Source organism: Paramisgurnus dabryanus, chromosome 12, assembly GCF_030506205.2.
Source record: "Paramisgurnus dabryanus chromosome 12, PD_genome_1.1, whole genome shotgun sequence".
Taxonomy (NCBI): Eukaryota; Metazoa; Chordata; class Actinopteri; order Cypriniformes; family Cobitidae; genus Paramisgurnus; species Paramisgurnus dabryanus.
In genome coordinates this window covers 10634701-10661320 of record NC_133348.1, presented here as the reverse complement: position 1 = coordinate 10661320, position 26620 = coordinate 10634701, and the positions used below count along the sequence as shown (strand labels likewise).

The 26620-nt window shown below is 36.5% G+C and overlaps 2 protein-coding genes, 1 long non-coding RNA gene and 1 pseudogene across 3 annotated transcripts; 1 reads left to right on the top strand and 3 right to left on the bottom strand.

The window, feature by feature from the left end:
- Positions 1-1670: 1670 nt before the first annotated feature.
- Positions 1671-4874, bottom strand: LOC135738451 (thrombomodulin-like). Its single transcript, XM_065256511.2, has one exon. The coding sequence runs from the start codon at positions 4787-4789 to the stop codon at positions 3254-3256; it is 1536 nt and encodes a 511-aa protein (XP_065112583.1). The 5' UTR covers positions 4790-4874; the 3' UTR covers positions 1671-3253.
- Positions 4875-13147: 8273 nt separating this feature from the next.
- Positions 13148-15509, bottom strand: LOC135738452 (lumican-like; annotated as a pseudogene).
- Positions 15510-15864: 355 nt separating this feature from the next.
- Positions 15865-17814, bottom strand: LOC135738450 (thrombomodulin-like). The gene has a single exon (XM_065256510.2). It carries the CDS (start codon positions 17639-17641, stop codon positions 16055-16057), a length of 1587 nt encoding a protein of 528 aa, XP_065112582.1. The 5' UTR covers positions 17642-17814; the 3' UTR covers positions 15865-16054.
- Positions 17815-20194: 2380 nt separating this feature from the next.
- LOC135738447 (uncharacterized) lies at positions 20195-24385 on the top strand. The gene is made up of 2 exons (XR_010528703.1): positions 20195-22011; positions 23534-24385. It is a non-coding gene; the product is annotated as an uncharacterized lncRNA (long non-coding RNA).
- Positions 24386-26620: the final 2235 nt, after the last annotated feature.

The following is a 26620-nucleotide window of genomic DNA, read 5'->3' as shown; positions in this document are numbered from 1 at the left end:
AACAGATGGCGGCATCCACTAACTCATCAGTGGTGCGTTTCACTAACAACGACACAACTCTCTGCTGAACCAGCACCATAGTACAATACATAGATGAAGAAACTAACTAGCTTGTCACGACTGTGTCCGAAAGCATTGTAATTTTGTCGCAAATCGTCGTTTGAACCAAGTTGGTTCAACAACTAGTTGATGTCACGTGGTAGGTGGAGTAGGCTACTAATTAAAGTATTAGGTATAGTTAAACTGTTAACTTAGAGTTAGACGGACATGATAGAAAGACTAATGTAATGTTTGTGTTACAGGGATGAAGTGCATCAAGATATAATGAAAATTTCCTTTTGCAAGAGAGATGATCAGAAGGACATCGGGATCATTTTGGAGGGGTAAAGTCATAGCTGGCTTTGGAAATTTGTGCAGAGGTGTTCAACTGCTCCTGGTAAGCTACCGTCTGGCAGATTTTAGCTCCAACCCCAATCAAAGTGTTCACCCTTACGAAAATTAACCGTGGCTTTACTACAGTTAAAACCAAAAAGCAATTGTTCCTGTAGTAAAACCATGGTAACCACAAAATAACCATGGTTTTGACAACCATGGTTTTCAAAAACCATAGTTAAACCATGGTTAGTGTAGTAAAACTATGGTTTTGCTGATAGTAATCAATACACCAAAAAACATGGTTCCTACACTTTTACCCCTAACCCAAACCAAAGCTTCCAAAAAATACAACTTTTGCTGTGAGCTCAGAATGTAAGTTTTTACACAGTTTTATTCATTGACATGCCATAATACACTGAATATTATATTCTAATCTATCTATCTAAAAAAACAACATGTCTGGCCAAAAAGAACCTGTCAGCAAGTTAAGATTGTGACTGTGCTAATGTAACACTAATCTGTCCGTGTTACTTGCAATCTTGTAGAAATCCTCCTGGATGAATCTTCTGTGGCAATGAAGGTGATAAATATGTGCATAAGAGTATGCATACTTAGATGACATACAGTATAGCCAGGCTAGCTGCAAAGAGGAAATCTCCATAGTAAAGTTTTTTTTTTTTACATTATCTTTGGTGTGTAAGTGTGTGTTAGTTCATGTTAAGATACGTATAAAAGGTACAAATCCCAAAGTAACGATGATGCGAGCTATCGTCTCCAATGTTAATCTCTTTTCTTGGACTACAACAAACACATGGATTGAAGGCAACAGTTTACTTCCTGGGATTGGTGATGTAATAAAGATCGACATTTTCATAATTCCTCCCGCTTTGACTTTCAGCCTGTAAGTTAACTTCTGTTAGCAACCAAATCTTTCAAACATGGTTTTTTACAAAATCTGAGCGTTTGAGGAAGGCAGGGATATCTGGAGCTACAAAAATGTACGGTATGTGAAAAAAAATAACACATTGTATTATACCAAATACACAAAATAACATTGTTTTTACGCAATGAAATAGGTGCACTTTATATAAAATGTAATACAAAACTCAACAATAACCAGGGGTTCAGGCCAGCACTGTCTAGCCAAATAAAGTTAAGTAATATGACTATATAACAACTTTATTAAAGCAGAAACAATGACCAGAGGCTATGACAACCACCCAGCCCACATAAAAATACGATTGCATACAACTTAGTTAGAGGTAGAACTTAATTAGCATGAACTTAACCCCCAATTGTAGATTAATGGTAACAAAGGATACGAGTCAACAATACAGAGCAAATAAAAATTAATACAAACAGTACAATTTATTAATTCAAAGGTCAATTCAATCAATATATTAATCAATCAATCATAAAAAATCAACTATACGAAATAATTCAAATTCCAACTCAAACAATAATGCATTGAATTCATACAAAACACTCAATAATACGAAAAGAGAAAGCAAGTTATGTATTAATTCAACATTCAATTCAAGCAATATAATACATTGATCAATCGTACAAAAACCTTAAAGACGACAAATCATGAAAATCAGACTTTTTCATGTTTAAGTGCTATAATTGGTCTCCAGTGCTTCTATCAACCTAGAAAATGTGAAAAAGATCAACACAGTAACTTAGTTTTGGTAAACCATTCACTGCAAGCATGTAAAAAAGGTCAATGAAATTTGGCTCCCCTTGTGATGTCATAAGGGGATCTTATTATAATAATTCTGCCCCTTAATCTGCACTATCCAACCACGGCACTGCCATTTAGTCCAGAGAGAAAAAAAGAGATAATTGACAGCACAATTGAGTTTCAATTTCAACAAACCACCATCATTGCGATCGGTGTTTGGATTTCATCCGCTCATTTGCATATTAAATGACACACCCAAAAACAGCACATTTTTGCTGGCACCTACAAAGTGACAATTTTAAGTTGTTATAATAAATTTTCTATGTGCTATTTTGAGCTAGAACTTCACATGAGGACACTAAAGATTTATTTGACATCTTAAAAAAAGTATTGTGAAGTGTCTCGTTTAATGATACAAAATGAGAGAGTTGGAAATGTTACCTGTTGATGAGAACTTCTCTCAGCGATTGTGCAGGAGATCTGTTTACAGATTCCCAAAATTCTCTAACACCTTTCCTTAAACCCAGTTTTACCAAATGGTGTTTATTTATTTATTATTAAGTTTTGGTGCCCCACTCTTGGGGTTGTAAGTTTGCAGTGTCTTTGATTTCTGTGCGAAGATACTTTTCATTTACATACAGGAGGTCATTTGTGTGAGAGACCTGTGTGGAGTTTATCTCTAGCTGCCTATGGTTTCTAACCTCATTTCTATATATGTTAGTGGATTTTCCCACACTTAAAGGAATAAGAGCCTTTTACAAGGCACACTGATATCATTGCAGTGACACCAAATATGTTACACTCTGATTGAAGTAGGTAACTTTTAGCTGAGTTTGAGCATCTCTAAACCCGTCTGTGAGGAGAGAAACAGATCAGATGTGAGTAGTTTTGGTGAGGTGTGGCTCCCCTGTGTACCCAAAGAGAGTGGTTGTCTTTGAGATAGATTTAGAACTTTTCAGGTGTTGTTTCTCATCAGAAAATTGTTCTCTCTGGGTTCAGCAATTTGGTGTCGGTCTTACACATTGCTCTAATTAGCCTATACAAAATCATCATGTGCCATTATTCAAATAGTTCAGAGTATTTAATTCCATTAAAAATTAATCTTACAAACTACTCAAAAATAATATGTGTAATATTGTTACCTTTTTTACAGTGTACAATCTTTAGTTTGTGTCTGGTTTTAGAGTTCTGTTATCAAATATCTGTTTGAAAATCGTAGGTGTCCGCGTGGCTTTTCTGCAGATCGTAATGTTGCGTTTTATTGCGACGTATAGTGATGCAGTGCACGAGACAAACCAGTACAACAAGCAGTACAGCAGATACGACCGTGCAAACCATTATCCCCAGCAGATTGTCGGTTGAAAGCAACACTGGTTTATCTCTCGGGGGTCTACAGGTGGGAATAAATTTATCAAAAGGTCCCGAGGTGACTGAGCCCTCAAAATAATCCACCTCACATTTTCCGTTCTTTTTAAGCACGAACCCTTCATCACAGGAGCATTTATAACTTCCATAGGTGTTTTCACACTTCTGGTCACACGGCTCGCTATCACATTCATCTATATCAACACAACGCTGCTCATCAAGGAGGACAAAACCATCTGGGCAGTTGCACTCGGCGCTGTTATTGGGGTTACACTCCGGGGGGCATTCAGCTTCAGTACAGTGCATTTTGCATGTGTGCATGTCTTCCGTCGATTGTATGAATCCATCAAAACATGTACAGTGATAACCGCCTTTGGTGTTGGTGCATACGTGTTCACAGGGCCCGGAAGCACACTCGTCCACGTCCATGCAATCTCCACGTACACTCTCATAGCCAGGTTTGCAAAGACACTCAAAGCTGCCACGCGTATTTACGCACTGTTTGTTCGCATCAGTACAGGCGCTCTCATCGCTGCATTCGTCCAAGTCGTCACATGTTATCCCATCCGCGTTCAGTTCAAACCCCGGGCCACAGACGCGTTCCGATTGCGCGCTCGGTTCGTCCTGAGGAGGAGTGCATGTGACCATGTTGTTGTCGAGTTTATAACCCGGCGGGCACGTGCACTCGGGGCCCTGCGCACTCTTAACGCATTCATATTCACAACCTCCCTGGAAAACTTCACAAATCCACGGTGCTTGAAGCCAGCCGTCCCCCCCACACACGTGCCGCGTACCCAGGGGCTGCGCGGTCCCGATGCTGCCTACAGGAACATTTTGGAGGGCATTACTCGTGATTCCAAAATGTGTTTCGTATAACGCACCCTTGTCCAGCGGGGGACAGTAGTTAGTGATCGTGTATTCACACAAATAACCCTCTAGGGTTTTGTCGCATGCCCATTCGTGCCATTTCAGTGCGTCTTTGGAGACTGACACGCATCTTGGGGAACAGACCTCGTCGCTTCTTTTCCAGTTGGTGAAGTTGGTTTTGTTGTCTTTGGTGATCCACCTGTATCCCTTTAACCCGACAGTAGAGCCAGAACACAGACCACTGGTGTATTCAAGTCCCAGCCAAAAGTCTCCAGTAATTGTTTCCAGCAGATGCCTCAAAACATCGTTCGCTTTCTCAGAGCGCACGGTCATCAAATGTCCTCCTCGAACTTTACAAATGTCCTTCGCCATGGCAAAATTTAGCCGGTCTGCGTGGATGCTAAAACACTTCCCATCCGCGCAAAATCCGTTATTTACGATCCCAGCACGAACTCGCAGGATAACGAGCGCCAGCGCCATTCCCAAAATGTATCTCATATCTGCTGCTAACGCGTTATGTAACGATGCACACGATGTCTTGAAGTTTATAACAAGTTACCATGCACGCGATAAGGAGGACAATCATGGGTTCGAGGAGCGTTATGCCGCATTTATAACGCCATGGGCGTTGGAAGCAATAAATGTGGGTGGATCCCCTCATATTGACCCAAGAGCTACTTTGAGTTTTCCTTGATACTTTTTGATTTGAATTTACTTTTAGTCAATTTGGATAAAAATGTTTTTACTATTAATATGTGATACTGGTAATTCTCAAATAAAATAAATGTTATATATTATTTTTATTACTTCCTTTTTTTCCCTAAATATACACTAAATTTATCTGCTACAAAAGAGATCTATTAAATAAACAATTTATTTATATAAAAAAGTTATGTTTTTTCCCACAATTTTATTTTAAAGAGCACCTATTGTCCGATTCACGATTTTACATTATCTTTGGTGTGTAATTGTGTATTAGTACATGTAATGCATGATATGCAAAAGGTAAAAACTCTAAAGTAAACAATGACGCGAGTTATCGTCTCCAACCTAAATCTCTTTTCTTGGACTACAACAAACACATGGATTGTAGGCAACAGTTTACTTCCTGGGATTGGTGATGTAGAAAAGACCGACATTATCATGATTCCTCCCGCTTCGGACTCAGACTGTAATGGGGGTCGCACACTGGACGCGCAGTTCAGCGCCACGCCAGCTGTGCCATCTGAGTGTTTAGATCATTTTGGTGTATCCTGTATGACCCCATGGGCCAACAGGCATTAAAAGCAGAAGTAAGCAGAAAAATGTGCAGAATATTTGCAGCCTACGCCCTTATGTGTTATTTTTATGATGACTGGTTTTGTTTGCTTTACATGATACATATATATGTATACGCTTGATGTATTACCCAGAAAAGACTGCTATGAGTGTACAAGATGGCGCCGTGGATGGCTGCCTTGGTTTTGAGCTCTGCAGTAGGCTCATTTAACTGTTTTTGTTTTTTTGCCCTGTCTTTTTCGATTCCTAGACATCAGGAACACCACACCAAACTATTTTTTGATGACTTCTAGTTGGCGGGGCTGCAATCATATACAAGAGATGCAAACGAGGTGCACTTGTAAGACAGCGCAGGTTTAGGACTCTTCACCTTGTCAACCTCCGCTCCCTATTAAATAAAACAGACAAACAACTACCCCTCACCTGCACAGACAAGGACTTTGCTCTTTGTTTCACTAAAACCTCATCTCAAATACTCTTCTGTACAAACACAGCTCAGTGGATAAGATGTTTTATATTTAGTCCGAGAGCTTGTTGACCCTTCACTGAAAATCTAGTAACGGTATAGTGTCCATGTCCAGAAAGGTAATAAAAACATCATCAAAGTAGTCCATGTGACATCAGTGGGTCAGTTAGAATGTGTTGAAGCATCGAAAATACATTTTGGTCCAATTATAAAACAAAAATTACGACTTTATTCAGCATTGTCTTCTCTTCCGCATCTGTTCTGAGGCGCATGAGCTAGACTAAAGTCACGTGACTGCAGTGATCCAGATGACGTGTTATGTTTGCAAAGGTTTTTTTTCAAATTTACAGCATGAGTCTCCCTCAGACTGTAAACAAAGCCCGGGCGCACCAAAAAAAACCCAGCTGGGGCGCACCAGATAACACGTCATCCGCGTCACTTCAGTCACGTGACTTTAGTCTTGCGCATGCGCTTCACAACAAACGCGGAAGAGAAGACAATGCTGAATAAAGTCGTAATTTTTGTTATTTTTGATCCAAAATGTATTTTTGATGCTTCAACACATTCTAACTGACCCACTGATGTCACATGGACTTCTTTGGTGATGTTTTTATTAGCTTTCTGGACATGGACAGTATACCGTTACTAGATTTTCAATGAAGGGTCAACAAGCTCTTGGACTAAATATAAAACATCCTAAACTGTGTTTCGAAGATGAACGGAGGTCTTATGAGTTTGGAACGATATGAGGGTGAGTCATTAATGACATTATTTTCATTTTTGGGTAAACTATCCCTTTAAGCTCTGTTTTTGCACAGGCTACTAAAGGGTTAATGGTGCCACATGGTGATCAACAGTTAAAATGACAAATTTTAGCTCTTTGCAAAAGGAAAAACCACCAACATTCAAAAATGCATGATAATAAGGTGTCATGGCTTTGCAATTAAAAAAATGTCGTTATAATGGAAGTCAATGTGGCAAAAACATAAATGAATGAGAAAAAAATTATCTGATACTGCACAAGAACTAAAAATGCATCAAAGCCAATGTTTTTACTAATCTTTTACATGCCCAAGACATATGAGATAAAGGTTTTAAAAAATCCAGTCCACAATCATTTTTTATATTGAAAATCTGTCATTTTGTGTGGTTTTCCCCAAATCTGGGACCAAATCTGAATCACTTATGAACTTGGCAATTAAAGAGTTAAAATCATAGAATTTTTGTGAAGAACAGTAAGGTCGATTAACATATAAAAAAGTGAAAAAAATTCATCCAATACATTTTTAAGGCAAAGTCCACAATTTTCGAAAAATACTTTGGAAAAAGGAGTCAAGGCCCACTATCAAAACACACTTGTAGCCAATCAGTAGTGAGGGGCGTTTCTACTAATAATAATAATAATAAAGGTCTGTAAGTCTGTAATCTGTCTGTAATCAACATCATTGCCTGGGTTGCGTATGTGTAGGGTGGGTTTGTTTAGGTGATTTCAAATATCAACATTGGCTTTCAGAGATCATGCACCCTGTCTTTAATTGAATGGCTTTTTTCATCCACAAACAACCCGTAAAGGTAGTGAATTTGAACAACCCACAAGGGTAAATCTTAGACATAATTACATTACTCGATAAAATTCTAGAAAGTTGTCTTAATGGTAGCTCCATCTCCCTCCTATACAAGGGCCTAGATCAGATGAAGAGTCCATCTATGGAGAACATTAATCTGCCTTGGAAGAAGAACTGGGAGTAAAAATCTCCAACCAAATTTGGGAACAAATTGGAATTGATCCACAGCTGCTCCATTAATGCAATACATTGTCTCATGCAGTTTAAAGAAATTCACACAAATTTGTGGGTAGAGAGACTAAAGTCAGATTTGTAACAGATGGGATTAAAGATGGGAGTGTTTAGATCATTGTATCGTGTATGACCCCATGGGCCAACAGACATTAAAAGCAGAAGTAAGCAGAAAAATAAATGTGAAAAATATTTGCCACCTACGCCCTTATGTGGTATTTTTTTTTGTTTATATGATACATACGCTTGATGTATTTCCACGAAAACACTGCTATTTACATTGAGCAGACGCTTTTATCCAAAGTTAAGGGGAATGTCAAATTTTAAGACTCCCAGTTTTCGAACTACTAGGAAAAGTTTTTGTTTATCTGTCAGTGCTTTATAACCTTTCACACAGAGGTCCCACAGGCATGAATTTTTAGTCGTGCAGTAGACGTAAAAAAAAGACGTTACCTGGCGTTACAAAACAACCCCTTCGATGGACCGAATTTGGACGTCCAAAAATTACATGAAAATGACGTCACTCCGACGTCACATTGCGCAGTGGGGAGTTAGTTAAAGTTGTGGTGTGTCTACAGTCAGTATCAATTTGTCAAGTATTTTTTGGAAAAGATGAGTTTTTAGTTGTGATTGGACTCCTATAGGAAGATCATTCCACCAGCAGGGAGAAAATGAGCGAAAGTGTGATTTAATGCCCTTTTGTGATGGTAAGACAAGGCGCCGCTCCTTTGCTGAACGTAAGGGTCGGGAATGCAGGAAAGGGTGAAAGTATGCCGAAAAAGTTCTGTAGGTGAGCAGTAGTGACTTATACCTGACCTGTGGTTCAATAGTAGTCAGTGAAGAGAGATGAAGAGCGGCGTTACATGAGGAAGATGAGTCGGGCTGCTGTGTTCTCAACCAGTTGTAGTGGTTTGATGCTCTGTGCATTGCAGTAGTCCAACCTAGAGATTACCAGGGCCTGGATCAGGAGTTGTGCAGCATGCTACATAATGAAGGGGCGTATCTTTCTGATATTGTATAATGCAAATCGACATGATCTTTGCAATGTAATCATCAGTGAAGGACAGTTGGTCGTCAAAGATTAAGCCAAGGTTTCTGGCCGTTTTGGAAGGAGTAATGGATGTGTTACCCAGTTGAATGGAAAGGGTATGCTTTATCTTGTGCTATTAATAGTTGCCCAAATAAGGAGAGGTCTTTGATATTTCTGTGTGCATCTGAGTGTTTCATTGTGTGGGCTATATGTTGGGGGGCTACAGAGACTTCAGGGTCAAACCTTGTGATGAAGACTGTTATGTTGGAGCAAGACAAGGTGGTGGATCCAAACGCAATAATTTACTGAAGGTAATCCATTAAAAGGGTAATCCATAAACATAATCCAATAAACAGGCAAAGGTCAAAACAAATGTAATTAGTGACACTGAAGCTTCAATGCTTGCTTCAGACTCGAAAAGTCCTTGCAACCACTGTTTCAGAGCTTGTATCGTTATGTCAATAGTCAAGTGAAATACGACGTCTGGAGCAAACAAACTGGTTCATTTCTGTAGTGAACCACACGACTGCTTTGATAGCCCAATCCGGCGTTGACAGGTTTGAAACTTGGCGGCTTTATTTTTCAGTGAAGTGAAGCCAAACCATTCTAAACAATTTTTGTGTACTCCAGCATCATCTGTTTCATGCAAGAAAATATTCTCCAAAGCTGGTGAATTTGTAAAAAAAAGACATCGCCCACATCACTAAATTTATAGCCTATAAGGCTATATTATAAAATTACGGAGCCCCTAAGGGGACATGGAGCAAAAATTAAATAAAGTTTAGTTTCATGTGCTTACGCAAAACCTTCATGTGCTCACGCTCAACCTTCATGTGCAGAATTTTTAGCGCGCGCATGTGACTTTCGTGTGCTCACGTGAAACTTTCTTGTTTCAGGTGAAGCTATCGCGTGCTCACCTGAAACAAGCACGCAAGCACGCGAAACTACAACCCCAAAACAGAAAAAGTTGGGACACTGTAGAAATTGTGAGTAAAAAAGGAATGGAATAATTTACTAATCTCATAAACTTATATTTTATTCACAGTAGAATATAGATAACGTATCAAATGTTGAAAGTGAGATATTTTGAAATGTCATGCCAAATATTGGCTCATTTTGGATTTCATGAGAGCTACACATTCCAAAAAAAGTTGGGACAGGTAGCAATAAGAGGCCAGAAAAGTTAAATGTACATATAAGGAACAGCTGGAGGAGGACCAATGTTTAGGAATGGGAATGTTGTCCTATTCTTGTCTAATACAGACTTCTAGTTGCTCAACTGTCTTAGGTCTTCTTTGTCGCATCTTCCTCTTTATGATGCACCAAATCTTTTCTATGGGTGAAAGATCTGGACTAGCAGGCTGGCCATTTCAGTACTCAGATCCTTCTTCTATGCAGTCTTGATGTTGTAATTGATGCATTATGTGGTCTGGCATTGTCATGTTGGAAAATGCAAGGTCTTCCCTGAAAGAGACGACGTCTGAATGGGATCATATGTATCTAGAACTTGGATAAACCTTTCAGCATTGATGGTGCCTTTCCAGATGTGTAAGCTGACCATGCCACACGCACTCATGCAACCCCAAACCATCAGAGATGCAGGCTTCTGAAAAGAGCGCTAATAACAACTTGGGTTGTCATTGTCCTCTTTAGTCCGGATGAAATGGCATCCCAGTTTTTCAAAAAGAACTTCAAATTTTGATTCGTTGGACCACAGAACAGTTTTCCACTTTGCCAAAGTCCTTTTTAAATGAGCCTTGGCCCAGGGAAAACGCCTGCGCTTCTGGGTCATGTTTAGATATGGCTTCTTTTTTGACCTACAGAGTTTTAGCTGGCAACAGCGAATGACACGGTTGCCAATTGACCTAATAAGTTGCAAATTGGTCTTTCAACTGTTCCTTATTTGTACATTTAAATTTTCTGGCCTCTTATTGCTACCTGTCCCAACTTTTTTTGGAATGTGTAGCTCTCATGAAATCCAAAATGAGCCAATATTTGGCATGACATTTCAAAATATCTCACTTTCAACATTTGATACGTTATCTATATTCTACTGTGAATAAAATATAAGTTTATGAGATTTGTAAATTAGTCCATTCCTTTTTTACTCACAATTTCTACAGTGTCCCAACTTTTTCTGTTTTGGGGTTGTAGATTTAAAAAAAAATTCTGCACATGAAGGTTTCACGTGAGCACATGAAACTAAACTTTAGATTTTTTTACTCCAATGTCACCTTAGGGGCTCGGCATAAAATTATAAAAAAATATAAATATATATTATAATTAATATAAAATTATATTTCTGAATAAAAACCACAACATTATGAATACCCTCCTCCACATTGTCCAAGCCCTGTCCAGTTGCCCTCTGCCACATTATTCAATACTCAACAAAACCTTTATTAAATACATAAATGACCAGTTAGGAAGTTGTAGAGCTGTATCCTGCAGCTAAATATTCACACACATTTCAGGCTCAATGTTTTATTGAGGGTTTGAAACATGAACACAGTGTCATTGTCAAAGCTCTTATTTGGGTAACATAAGCCTAGTGCATTTTATGGTTGTCAGCCTTGTTGCATTACATTTACTTCACCAGCAGATGGTGGTGTGCATTTTTTGTTTGAATGAAGCTTTGAGTAGTGAACCAGTGTCAACACAATTATATCGGAAAGCAATGATGCTTCGAAATGCTTCATTTGGCCAACACTACATGTAATCCATCCATAAACAGGAATCCTTGGGTGGTAACATGAATCAGTCATACAGGTAACTTTAATACTGAGCAATAGTTGAATCATCAAACAGGGTTTAAATAGACAGAGTAACAAGGTAATGAGACACAGGTGTGGGTGATTTGAGTGAATGATTCAATGCAAAGGTTTGTGGGATATGTAGTGTATAATGGGATCAAATGTCCTGAGGGCAAAGGCAGCAGAGATACTGAAAACCAAACAGTGGGAGACACAACAGATATCATAACAAAGATTGCTTGCTGTTATTTTTGAGTTATTGTTTTCAACTTTGTTCATTAAACCAAGAATCCTAAGAATTTTATTTAACACAGTGATGTAACGATAAAAGTGATTTGATTCATTATGCAAATCAGTTCAACCTACTATCACAAATTGACAAGTTAAAATTGTTTAAATTAATTCGTTAAGTTAAAGAGGAAACATATTTCATTGCTAAAATGAAGGTTATTTTGTGTATTTGGTATAATACAATGTGTTCGCATGGTTTATGGTTCAAAAAGGTGTCCTTTAAAATGAAAATGAGCTGATGAAATTCAAACACTGATCACAATGATGGTGGTTTATTGCTATTAAAACTCAATTGTGCTTTTCTCTGCACTAAATGGCAGTGCTGTGGTTGGATAGTGCAGATTAAGGGGTGGTATTATTATAATAAGAGCTCCTTATGACATCATAAGGAGAGCCAAATTTCAACGACCTATTTTTTCATGTGGTTGAAGAGAATGGTTTAAAACTAAGTAACTAGGTTGATCTTTTTCACATTTTCTAGGTTGATAGAAGCACTTAGCACTTAAAAAGCACCCAATTAGCACTTTAACATGAAAAAGTCAGATTTTCAAGCCATTGCCCCTTTAACTCTAGATGCTTTTCTGGAAAAGGTAGTGTACTGTACATTTAAATGTAAAATATAGAGTCAGAGTTTCACAAATCTCCTAATAGTGTGGAAGATGCTAAAACACAGTATAAACCATCACTTGGTAAAATGTGGATTTATGTGATTAATGTCTTTGAGAGTCATGACAAATGTACCGTAAAAAGTGAAAAATTGGATCAACCTAAAATTTTCATTAAGCGGTGGTTTCCCAGACAGGGATTAGACTAGTCCTAGACTGTGTTGTCCAAACTGAAACATCTTACACTGACATATCATAAAATACATCAGTGCCCTCAAAATGCACACAAGTAATGTTTTTAGTAAGGCATGTTTGTTAAAACTAGGGAAACCACCCCTTAAAGTATTTTCACTTAAACATATAAGTTGAAAAAACGCATAAATTATTTTAGGTGCTACCAATTTGAAGTAACTTTTCACTTCTTACAGCTCAGAGTTTTAATTGTTTTAAACAAACTTTTATTTCTTTGTTTGAATGTCTTTTTTTTCATAGGTCAGATTTTGTCATCAGTAATTCAGATGTTTTCGTGTGTTTCACATGACTGCAGGTCAGGGTCGGCTGTCAGCAGGAGTTTTCCGGGTTCATGGGTTTCGTGCCGTTTCCAAGAGTAATGATCGCAAACTCCTCGAGCTCTGCCATCGCTGCACACCGGTGAGAAAAAACTGACATTTCCTCAACAGAGCTTCCTCAAGGGCCATCACCATATAACATTAGGGAGATACTTCAAAGAGTTAAAGGACAAATCTAAAAAGATAAACGATGTTAAGCCTTTGAAGATGTCTTTAGGAAGTGACTGCAGATAGTTTGATGTTAAAGAGAGTTGTAACTGATGAAGATCATTAAAAACATCTAAACATTTGCCTTGTGACCAGATCATCTCTATATATGACATCCTTAAGAAGTAGAAGTTTGTCTGAAACCACTGTTGGTCTTTTATCATGACAACTTCCAAACAGGTTCCCTTCAAGATAGATCCTTTCAATTGTAGAAAATTCTTGAAATATTATGTACAGATCTGTACAGACAAGGCAGTTAATTTGTTATATTCCAGATCAAGGGTTGTGAGATTTTTACCAATGTTTGGTAATCCATACAATGATTTGATTCTGTTCTCACCCAAGTAGATCTTTTCTACGTTCGGTAGGGTTGCAAACTGATGTAAAGATTCAAGATGATTTTCTGTTAAATTGAAGTTAAGTAAATTTAGGAGTCCTTGAAATGATTGATCTCCAATCACCCATATATTGTTATGAGATAAATCGAGCACCTGAAGTTTATGTAGATTCATGAAGGTTTTTGAATCGATAGCACCCAGAAAGTTGCTGGACAGGTTCAGCTTTAGTAAATTAAACAGCAGTTTAAATAATGATATTATTATTAAGCAATGATAAAATGCAAAAATGATAAACAAATAATAATAAGTATTTAACCCTTTAACTGTATGGGTTTCATGTTTATAGCTGTGAATGATCAGAAATCTATATTTCTCAGCAAATATTATCATCTGTCTACCAAAATGGATGATCTAAAAACATTAGCTTAGATTTTTCTGACAAAACAATGTTTGGTAAAGCACGTTTTTGAAAAATGATTAAAAACATAGGCCTACTAAAGTTTTTTCATGGCACAAGTAACATTATTTTGTAAAGTTAAGTCTCTTGCAGTAATATGTGAAAAAAATAGCTTTTCATGTAAACTTTCACCAAGAACAATTGAACAAGGCAGGAGTGATTTCTTTGTCTCTGACATCCATCTGAGAAGAAATGTTGCTGACATCTAGAGGATTTTTTTGGCAAAACAAATATGGTACTCCTCTCAATAAAATATATAAGTCATCTATTTCAAAAATAATATTGTAAAATAAAATTTTAGTTTTCTAATAACAGAAAGTCTGTTTGGCACTGCTATATTTTTGTCTACAAACGTAATTTTAAGGATTGAACCATATATCTTCAGATTAAATGATTTTTAAGATCATAGTTAACATTTTAGTCAAGTGTGTCCAAACTTTTGGCCTATCCTGTATGTCGAAGCTAAGGTGGTGCATTAAAATCAAGTGTGGTATAAGTTGGGTATAGATTTATATTTATGTATTTTAATTATGTTTATAATTAATAAAGAGCAACCTATACTTGTATACTTACAAGTTTAATGAATGTGAAAGTTAAAGTTATGTCAAAGATATGCTCATATATTATTAGGCTATGTAACTTGTGTAAATACATTATTTATTTTGTTTGTTTTGTGTCCATGCAGCACATTTGACAGATATCTTTTTTTGGATCATTATAATCCATTATATCATTATACATTTGGTTAAAGTGCATTCTGCATAATAATTTGGAACAACATATTTTTCAAAGTATTAAAATATTTTTTGACATATTTATTTAATTTAAATAGAATAACATCCACATAACTGTTGAGGGTAAAATAACATTTGTAAACTTACTGACTGTATTGAAAAAAATAAATAAAAATGGCATGTGCATCATAATTTGGAATGTGGTGTATTAAAGAGAAAAGTTGAGTTTACACCACAACTAAGTATTTCATCAAACTATGCGAACTCCAGTGTCTGGAAGGTTTACAGGACTTATTCACTGGGATTTACATTGAGATGTTAAAGATCAGATTTTAAAAAGCTAGTTATAGTCATAGTTTAATAAATTATATGATGTAATGTAGGGAATGCCCACAAGAGGGTGACATCCATTAACTCTTCAAAGCAGAAACTCTGCAGAAACATTTTCAGGGGAGTAACAGCTGCCAAAAATATAAGAAAAGAGTTAAAATAAAATTATTTGGAAGTGATCTTCCTGGTTGGCATATCAAGCATTATTGCTGAGCTTGCTCAAAAAATTAAACACCGGGTTAAAGGGGACATATCATGAAAATCTGTGTTAGTACTATAATTGGGTCCCCAGTGCTGCTGTCAACATATGAAAAAGATCAACCCAGTAACTTATAGTTTTGGTAAACCATGGCAAGCATGTAAAATAGGTCATTAAAATGTTGCTCTCCTTGTGATGTCAGAAGGGGATCTTATCATAATAATACTGCCCCTTAATCTGCACTATCCAACCACGGCACTGCCATTTAATGCAGAGACAGAGAGAGAAAATTATTGACAGCACAATAAAGTTTCAATATTAACAACCACCTTTATGGTGATCAGTGTTTGCATTTCATCAGCTTATTTGCATTTAAAAGGACAAACCCACAAATATTACTTTTTTGCTCACACCTACAAAGTGGCAAATTTTTATATATTCTAATAAATTATGTATATGGCATTTTGAGATAAAAACCAAAAGATTGATTTGACATCTTAAAAAGTCTACACGTTTTAAATATGAAAAATAATATTTTTATTCTCTTCATTTCATAACACTGTCAGTAATGTCCTTTTCAAACATGTGCAATGCTTCAGTTCTTCTCACATTCTCAGAAATGGCATCCAACTTTTTTTTAGGCTATTAAAAAAATAATAAACGCATGCATTCCAGTATGTAGTCCTACATTCTCCAGTTTGTGTCTGTTTTTAGATTTCCCTTCTTAAATATCTGTCTGGAAAAGACAGTTGTGTATTTTTTTCAGTGATCACCTGTTGAAAATCGTAGATGTCGGTGTGGCTTTTTTGCAGATCGTAACTCGTCACTTGTTGCGTTTTACCGCGATGTCTCGTGATGCAGCGCACGAAGCAAACCAGTACAACAACAGACAGGACCGTGCAAACCATTATTCCCAGCAGACTGCCGGCTGAAAGCAACCTTGGTTTATCTGTCGGGGGTCTACTGGTGGGAGTAAATTTATCAAAAGGTCCCAAGGTGCCTGAGCCCTCAAAATAATCCACCTCACATTTTCCGTTCTTTTTAAGCACGAACCCTTCTTCACAGGAGCATTTATAACTTCCATAGGTGTTTTCACACTTCTGGTCACACGGCTCGCTATCACATTCGTCTATATCAACACAACGCTGCTCGTCAAGGACGAAACCATCTGGGCAGTTGCAATGGGCGCTGTTATTGGGGTCACACTCCGCGGGGCATTCAGCTTCAGTACAGTGCATTTTGCATGTGTGCATGTTTTCCGTCGATTGTATGTATCCATCAAAACATGTACAGTGATAACCGCCTTGGGTGTTGGTGCATTCGTGTTCACAGGGCCCGGAAGCACACTCGTTCACGTCCACGCAATCTCCACGCACTTTCTCAAAGCCGGGTTTGCAAAGACACTCAAAGCTGCCACGCGTATTTATGCACTGTTTATTCGCATCAGGGCAGGCTCCCTCATCGCTGCATTCGTCCAAGTCGTCACATGTTATCCCATCCGCGTTCAGTTTAAACCCCGGGCCACAGACGCGTTCCGATTGCGCGCTCGGTTCGTCCTGATGAGTGCATGTGACCATGTTGTTGTCGAGTTTATAACCCGGCGGGCACGTGCACTCGGGGCCCTGCGCACTCTTAACGCAATCATATTCACAACCTCCCTGGAAAACTTCACAACTCCACGGTGCTGGAAGCCAAGAGCCGTCCCCCACACACACGTGCCGCGTACCCAGGGGCTGCGCGGTCCCGATGCTGCCTTCAGGAACATTTTGGAGGGCATTACTCGTGATTCCAAAATGTGTTTCGTATAACGCACCCTTGCCCAGCGGGGGACAGAAGTTAGTGATCGTGTATTCACACAAATAACCCTCTAGGGTTTTGTCGCATGCCCATTCGTGCCATTTCAGTGCGTCTTTGGAGACTGATACGCATCTTGGGGAACAGACCTCGTCGCTTCTTTTCCAGTTGGTGAAGTTGGTTTTGTTGTCTTTGGTGATCCACCTGTATCCCTTTAACCCGACAGTAGAGCCAGAACACAGACCACTGGTGTATTCAAGTCCCAGCCAAAAGTCTCCAGTAATTGTTTCCAGCAGATCCCTCAAAACATCGTTCGCTTTCTCAGAGCGCACGGTCATCAAATGTCCTCCTCGAACTTTACAAATGTCCTTCGCCATGGCAAAATTTAGCCGGTCTGCGTGGATACTAAAACACTTCCCATCCGCGCAAAATCCGTTATTTACGATCCCAGCACGAACTCGCAGGATAACGAGCGCCAGCGCCATTCCCAAAATGTATCTCATCTCTGCTGCTAACGCGTTATGTAACGATGCACACGATGTGTTGAAGTTTATAACAAGTTACCGTGCGCGCGTTGAAGACATTCATGGGTTCGAGGAGCGTCGTGTCGAATTTATATCGACATTCATCTGTCAGAAAATGAAGGAAGTTCGTGTGCTATCTGGCAGAAGTCCCGGAGTCACTTTCTCTCCTAACAGCTCTGCGCATGCGGGCTGGACACATGATAGACTGAATCCACGAGCATCTGATTTCAGAGTTAGTTACTATGAATAGATGTTTACTTTTGATTAACTAGATGTGTTGAGATATCTGGTTCTTTAAATAAGTGCCAACAGACAAAAAAGAAAGAGAAAAGGAAGGATTTAAAAAAGAAATAAAGAAGGAAGGATTTAAGAAAGAAATAAAAAAGGAAGGATTTAAAAAAGAAAGAAGTAAGGAAGGATTACTCAGAATCTTATGAGTGAACAGTTTATTATTACTTGCATACAGAGGTCCCAAAAAGTGTTTGGACTTGTGACACTAAAAAATATCTGAATGTCTTTGCGGTCGATACCAAACCATCGGATTACATTCTTAAATAATAATATGCTCAATCATATTAAATTTAAATATCTTACATCTAAAAAGTCTGAATTTGTCAACTGTGATATATATCACAGTTATCTCCTTTGTTTGATATTTTGTTATTCAATGTAATGACAGAAATGTTTTTACTGTTGCTTTTGATGAAATACTTCATGGGGGCACAGATGGGAAAATCGTTAAAATAATGCCAAAATAGGGGTAACACCAAACACACACATCTCTACTACAAATCAACACTTTTTTGTTTGTGAAATCTTTACAATTACACCAAAAGTGACAGAAGTGCAAATGTTTTAACTTACCCCAGTTGGGGTTCATTGTAACAGACTGGGAGTTTGTTGTAACACTTACTAGAAAATTCTGTTTAAATTCAATACTATTCTGTTTAAATACTAGAGGTGGATATTGTTTGTGTATCTTCACATATCCATGATCCTTCATTTAATCATCCTTCTCTCATGGACAGATACATATCAACGTATCAACTATTTCCTCTGATATTGTATTTACACTTATCATTTGATTCATGAAATTGAGTTGTTTTCATTTCATTATCGTTGAATAGGCTTAGTTTTAACACTGTGTTGCAACAAACTGCACACTTATAACAAATGTTTTAATCCGCAGCTATCAGTTACTAAGAGTTGTTGACAGGTTTTAAAATTATGCTTTTTAGGTAAAGACAGTGATTAAGATAATATAAGATTAGATTAGATTAGATTTGGTGACTTTAAACACTCTTTGTCTGGTATCATAACAGAAAATATATTAAAACCTTTTATAAATTCTAACGAGATCGTCTTCTGACAGTGAGAGAAAAAGACTAAAAGTTCAGATTACTTAGATTATATAAAAGAATAACAATTACAAATGTTAAATTAACCCCACCCTAGTTTGCGTCCTGCTCATTTCTAGAGATTTTTAGTAAGATTGTGTTTCTATGTTTTATAAACATTAGTATTGTCTATGCATTTTATCATCACCAGCTCAACTTCACATCATATATATAAATATGTATGTTAAACATTTCCAGGAGGATACAATGACTCAACAATCATTAATGAGTAAATTTATCGCTATGCCTCTTTAAACATCCTGCTACAGTAAATCAAAGTTTCCATGATTTTAATGAGATTAGGTGGAGGGTGGGGCTATATTTAGTTTTTGATAACATGAAAGTTTTGTAGGTGTGTGTATGATGACAGAATTACAGGAGAGGCTTTAGGAAGAGGAAACAAGCAGCCGCCCTGAATTACCAAACACACACCTCTCCTGTCCTCATCATCTGTCTCATCCACCAAATACTCCACTTCTGTTGTGTGGGACATCCGTTACAGTTTATGTTCCTCAAACTCAATATTCCTGGAGCTTAAGGTTTAAATCCAGAGAAAATGTATGTGTTGTAAGCCGATTAAAGCATCTACAAAACGTTTATAGTCTTAATCAGTGTTGGTACTCATGTGCATTACGTAATAATATTACTTTTCTGAAGTAACGAGTAAAGTAACGCATTACTTTATAAATGTACACATTAATATTTGAGTTACTTTTTAAAAAAATTAATGCAAGTTACTTTTCAGTTTAATTAATTCAAGTAATTCAATCCTAGTAGGTTGTAGCAGCTGACATTGGCTTAACTTAGCACCCTCTTACGTTACATTATAACTCGCTAGTACGGTTTGTATTCTGCTGCTTATGTTGACCATCGATTTTTCAGTTTTTTCCCTGCATCTATTAATGTAAAGCTGCTTTGAAACAATTAAATAACTGGGTGATTCTTGTGAAATTAGACTTATGAGGTGTCATGAAACATTTTGATAATAAAAGTAAATGCTATCAAAATAAGAAGCATACAGTTACAAACATATCTTCACGTACTATTTTGATTTCAAATGACATCATACAAACCAATTTTGTTGTTTTTTTCCACATTTAAGGGAAAATTTTCATTACCGCAATGTGTCCATGACCAGAGGTGGAAGTAACGAATTACAACTACTCACGTTACTGTAATTAAGTAGTTTTTTCGTGTACTTGTACTTTTATGAGTACATTTTTAAGTCTGTAATTTCCCTTGTACTTAAGTACAAATTAAGGTCAGTAATGTACTTCGCTACTTTGAAAATCACATTCGTTACTAAGTACTTGTAGAATTTGAATCAAATTAATATTCAAATCTTTGACAGCATTTGGATATCCAATAGAAATAATTGATCGTGGGCGGGCCAATAAAAACCCTTGTATTTGAACCGGAAAAAAGCCCGGTCTCTGGAGAGCTATTCAATCGATCCTCGTGCGTCCTTCACTGTGACGTTGTATTTAGTGTTTTAATGTCAAAGAACTTTGGCGTTATGGACGCTGAATTAATTAAAAATTCAGAAGAAATACCGGATGATGAGTGCCCATGGCTGCACCTGGGAGTTGTTCAAACAGAGGAAGGAAAGGAGACAGCGTGTAAATGTAATGCAAACTTTGTTTGCCATCTGCAGTGATTTCGGCTTACAATACTTCAGCCTCTAATCTCAAAAAGCACATTATGGTAAGAAGACTTATAACCATGTTTATTTGATCGTTTTCGTTTTTAATGTTGGGTAGACCTCACGATAATTTGCCAGAAAACATCACTTGAAACATGTAGTTATGTGACAAAATGACGTAATACGCACGAGCGCTTTGTTCCCACGGCTGTGTTCCCAGCAGGTATTCAACGCCAGACGCGTTGTTGACTTAGGAAATCTGTCATATCTTTGCTTTGTGAATACCTCTAAAGCCCATATACTAGTGACATAAATTACTTCCTCACGTTGATTCTCACGTTCGAATTTCCAAGATTGCTGTTGTAAGAAGAAAGTTATAAGCGAAGCAAAATTTCTCTCGTGTTTGGCATTGAAATCCTCTATGAAGGGGAGTATTTTTTTGTTTCAAACCAAATTCTTTTGATAGAATATACATTTAACTTGAATTAGGTGAAGTTTGGGATTGATTGTAACATTCGCATGTGCTTTTTTAAGATCCGCAAGTGACGTGTTGTCAAAAGCAGAATCGCCCATTCAATCATTTTGGCTTCCAAAAATTCTCCGTTTTCATTGATCCGTGCATTATTTTTTAAAGTAATCATACAGAACGAAGCATTAGAATCTCTAGATTACATTATTGGCATAATTTTGTCAAACATATAAATAAATACATGCATGCAACATGCATGCATTTATTGAATTATTATTAATGATAAATAACATAATCATCAATTAATGTATTAATAATATCTGACCATTTAAATTGCTCGCCAGCATTATTATTCAATTAAGAAATATTAAAGAAACAATGAAATGTTTCTTTAATATATAAAAATACAGCTTTTATTTGAGAGGGCTTTGATTTCATATGGAAAGATATGCGTGGATTGATGCTCTCGGTTTCATTAATTAGTGGTTAATCAAGAATAATAACATTTATATATATATCTTTTAAAAAGATGTCATCTTAATCTTGGGCTTTTAATTACATACAATGTGGTGTTTGAATTATGCAAATAGACCAAGAAATGAGAAAGTTATGATATTTTAAAGTGTTTGGTCAAGCGGACGTTTTTCATAGTTTTATCGTTTTAATTGGGTACAAAAATGCCCCCTAATTTTCGAGTTAAAAAAATTCCATAACTTTCTTAATAATTATCCGATTTTAATAATTTAAAAACCATGTTAAAGTTCTTTTTATTATCTATCATATGGTTATAATTATATATGTATTTATATTTTTTGTCACATACCTAAAACATGAGCTTCAAGTGCGTTTTGCAGGTAAAATTTTTCCACGAATTTGGGCAATTTGCTTGTTGATAATAAACATTTAAATTGTTATCCATTGTATTTTATGTTGTTGGTTATCATAAAACGGAATAAAAAACGAAAAAGTACAGCGGTTTGCAAGGATTCTCCTTTCCCCCTCAACGCACTGCATGACGTCACGTTGGGGAGAGAATTTGCCTTAAGAGCATTGAGAGTGACTAGAGAGATGAGTAAAGTACAATATTCAGATTATATCAATGCAAATTATAGATAAATACATAGATATAGATAGACTAGATAGATAGACTAGATAGACAGAACGACAGATAGATAGATAGACAGACAGACAGATAGATAGATAGACAGACAGACAGACAGATAGATGGGCTAGTATAGAGAGATAGGCAGAAAGCCAGATAGCCTTAGCATAACTTCGTGTAGAAAGTAAACAAACAATTAACATACTCGTGCATGCTGGTTTGAGGGGGACCATAATCCTGCTGAAATGGGTGTATGCGATCTTCAGCACAAACGAATTCAGGCAGCATGACTCAAATCCTGGAAGCTGAGTGAGGCGTCACGTCGTCACATCTGGTCGCGAGGTAAGAGCCTCGAACACCGATCAAAACACACACATTTCCCTACAGCCAGTAGCGGAGTTTCAGTCGGGAGAGGCGGGACTTTCCCGGTTGGCCGGTCTGATAATAGTTATACATTGGGAGTTATATTAGCAACACCGTCTGTCGGTCTGATGTGCGGCCGGTTCCCGCAGCCCGCTGGTCAAACTATGCAGCCTCTCTGCTCAACAAATATAAAAGTGCTCAACCCGTTCGGCCGGTCCAATCATGTCCAGGATTTATAAAAATACGGGGATCAGTGATTGGTTTCTAGCCTGTCATCCTTTGATGTAAAAAGCCGCCGAACGCCTGTTTATTGCAGTATGCGGTTGGATTCAAGCCCGCTGCAGCTGCTGACCGCTGATTCTGTGTAAAATGATCGTGTGATTCGTTATGATCACATAAACAATATAACAAAACTTCCTTTTATTTCACATAAAAATATATTTTAGATATTATATGATAGACTAGTAAGTGTGGATTAAGGATGTTTAAAACTCTCTAGCCTGGTGGTCAGGACATGAATGGATTGAATCAGCAGATTTGCAAAGTTTTATTTATCTCCACATATATCATAATAATAATTAGCAGGGTAACTTTGCAGTATACCACATTATATATTTCCTATTATGTATATATGATTTCCATATTATAAACGTAAGTATTAATAAAACGGCAATAAATGTCTCATCTATTTCTATGGCTCTGGCTGAGGCTTTCATCTACTTCTACCCAACGTGACGTCATCGCCGAATTGCTTAAAAAAACCGTTAATACCAAAAACATTAAAAAAAAGGGTCTTTAAGACCTTTTTTGAGACATTTTAAAAATGATATACATATCTTGAGTGATTTATGTACCCATTAATCAACAGTGGTGGTTAACCTGCAACACGCCCTTTCAGTTACCTAGGTGACGAGCACGTAGACCGTAAAAAAAGATTTAACATTGTAAAATGGCGCTCAAAGTTAAATTTCATGTCATTGTCAACATTGTATTATTCATATTGAATCAGTGTTTTAAGCTTATAATAATAAACAGTCTAATAAGGACTCTTTTATCAAATTAGTCTGTTGCCGCGTCCCACTGGCGTAGCAGTGTAACTGCACTGACAGCCTGTCTAAATTACACATATGTCAGTGCTAAATCATAAATGCTGATAACTTTTGAAATATTGTAGTGTACTTTTGGAAAGCTTTCTTGTCCAATAATATTTTTTAACTCTTTTCCCCGCCATTGACGAGTTATCTTGTCAATTAAGAAAAAAAACATTTGCATAAAACGTGTTTCTGAAGAATTTATGTTAATGTGCAATACCGCGATTGTCCACTAGATAGCGGACTTACCCAATTTATGGATAAACTGAAGCCAAAACGTTATTTACTAATTTTATGTTTGATATTCGTTCTGAATCTGATCTCTAACTAAATTCCTTCACAAAAATGCAATTGTTTCAGCTTTTTGCTAAAAAAAATGTGTATTTGTAAAGAATAACACCAATATTTAAGAGTTTATAAGCAGGGAAAAAATAGGATGGAACGGTTTTTCACTTTTTTTATTGTTTGTTTGAAAGTAGAGGGTCTGTTCTTTCATTTGATCTATATATTTTTAGAAGAAAAATTTCCTGGAAGGCATTTTGTAAAACTTTTGTGAAAATCATAAAAAATGCTGGCGGGCAACTTTTCGAAAAATGGCTGGCGGGGAATGAGTTAATGTAAAAAAATCTGTTTTTAAATAAAATAACCCAACAAGCTTATTTATATTGTATCATAATTCATTAATAATAATAACATTAGACCATTTTTATAACTTGATAAAAATTATATGAAGAAACAATATGAAATAATATAGCTGCTGTTAAAATCATTTAACATTCTTTAAACAGACAAAATTCCTGTACTATGTGTTTATTCGTATAAAACACAAATTGCCTGTTTTTAATCCATTCATATCTCTGATTTCATTCAATGGATTTAATATTTATTCAATAAATATCACCGGCTAAAAAGTAATTTGTACTTGAGTAGTTTTTAAGAGGGGTACTTTGTACTTTTACTTAAGTACATTTTTAACACCAGTACTTTTACTTGTAATTGAGTATTTTTTTAGCAACTACTTGTACTTGTACTTGAGTACAAATTTTCAGTACTCTTTCCACCTCTGTCCATGACTGGATTTGGGTTCTTTGAGATGGAAATATTTATAATTAAAAATCTAAAAAATAAAAAGCTTCAGTGCATGTTATACTATAAACATTTACAGTAAAGAAACATGTGGTTTTGGTGATCATTTGTAAATGTAGACACAATAATAAGGAATATAAATGTGTCCAAGACCAATTTTCTCATCCTCCGCAACAATTTTCAATCATTGTTTAAGCTCTCAAGGAACTAACATTTTCAAAAAAAAAAATTGTTGTAAGGGACATAATTGACTGTGACACTCAAGATGGCTACCAGGTAAACAGTTTTTATTTTTTCTCCCCAGATTAAAGTTGAAATTTTGTTTGTCATAGTACCTAGACAACTTTTTAGTTCTCATTACCGAAACATGAGTTTGTAAATGCATATATTTAATGTAATATCATGTTGCGGTAATGATAATTTTTTATTTAAACAGAATTTGCAGCAGTTTGCCAGTAACTTTATTTGTATCTAATGTATTGACAATAGTTTGTTCAAAGAACATTAAACATTAACAAGGGTTTGTCTTTACAGAGTAATATTATAAAAACAGCCTTATGCAAAAATCCCTATCAAACTTTTTCTGTTTTTTTATTTTGGTTCCCAGAATGCTTTGCATTACGCTGTTAATTAATTATTGTTTTTCCCTGTAAATATAAAGTTTGGTTAGTGAACAATGTTTATTCATCTTTACACAAACTGTTGCCGGTAAATAATAGATTTAAATCTCCCGTAACAAGCAGCTGCAAGTAAAGCTGTAATTTCTACACAAATGTGACTGTTAATAATCTCTTCTTCCAACACTTTACTTGCTCAACCCAAAATGAAGGAAGCGGGTTTAAAGCCTGTTTGTTGTGCTTTTAAAAGGTCTGAATGGCACAAAGGGTCCTGCGTTTAGCAGATAAAACACATTATTTATAATGATAATCTAAACAATGTAAATAATTCTATAGGAAATATTTTTTAAATCCTCTAAAAATAATGATTATAGTAAGTTCAGACCTTAACTTTATATGTGCAAAAAAATTGGTTTCAATCGCTTTAAAAATCTGATGCTGGACACCTTCTAAATCTGGATTTCGCGAGAATCACCCAACTGTGAAAGTGCTATATAAATAAAATTGAATTGAATTGAATTGAATTGAATAAATCTTGTGGATGTACAGTGAAAGAGGAACTGAGCCAGATTCCTGAATCTTATTGAAATCCAGGAAAAAACTCTTGACAATCCTTCAGTACATCCTGGTTAGTGACAGATTCTCTAACTACTGTAACTATATTTAACATAAACTGAATTCATTTAGAGTTTAAATCAAATCTGTATTGTTCTGTGTTCCCAGATCTGGATTAGTAAGTTCATTCTGTAACAGGGTGCAGTCAAATCCTTCCTGTTCAGGTATAGGACTCCCTCTCTCGCTCTCTCTCTCTCTCGCTCTCTCTCTCTCGCTCTCTCTCTCTCCTCACATCCTCAGGAAAGAAGGAAGGATATTCTTCTTTTCTTTACTAAGAAGTCAAATATTTTTGCATGTAGGAAAAGCAGTGAAGGGCTCCTTAAACCTAAACATGATAAGAATAATTTAATGCAGTCAACTTTTATTATAGTTTTATCACAGGTAAATGTTTATATAATTAATAAAAATATATAAGTGCTGTGATTGTGCACAGTGATGCTTTCACGATGACTATATTTTGTGTTTAAATTACATGGATTTTATATTTTAGATTAGAAGTTTGTTTAGATGTGTACACTGTAATACATTTTCTGTAGTTTTGCAGCAGTTTGCCAGTAACTAGATTTATATTTATCT

Excerpts from the sequence above, each read along its gene's own strand:
- LOC135738451 (XM_065256511.2), bottom strand. The coding sequence starts at position 4,789 with ATGAGATACATTTTGGGAATGGCGCTGGCGCTCGTTATCCTGCGAGTT.
- LOC135738450 (XM_065256510.2), bottom strand. The coding sequence starts at position 17,641 with ATGAGATACATTTTGGGAATGGCGCTGGCGCTCGTTATCCTGCGAGTT.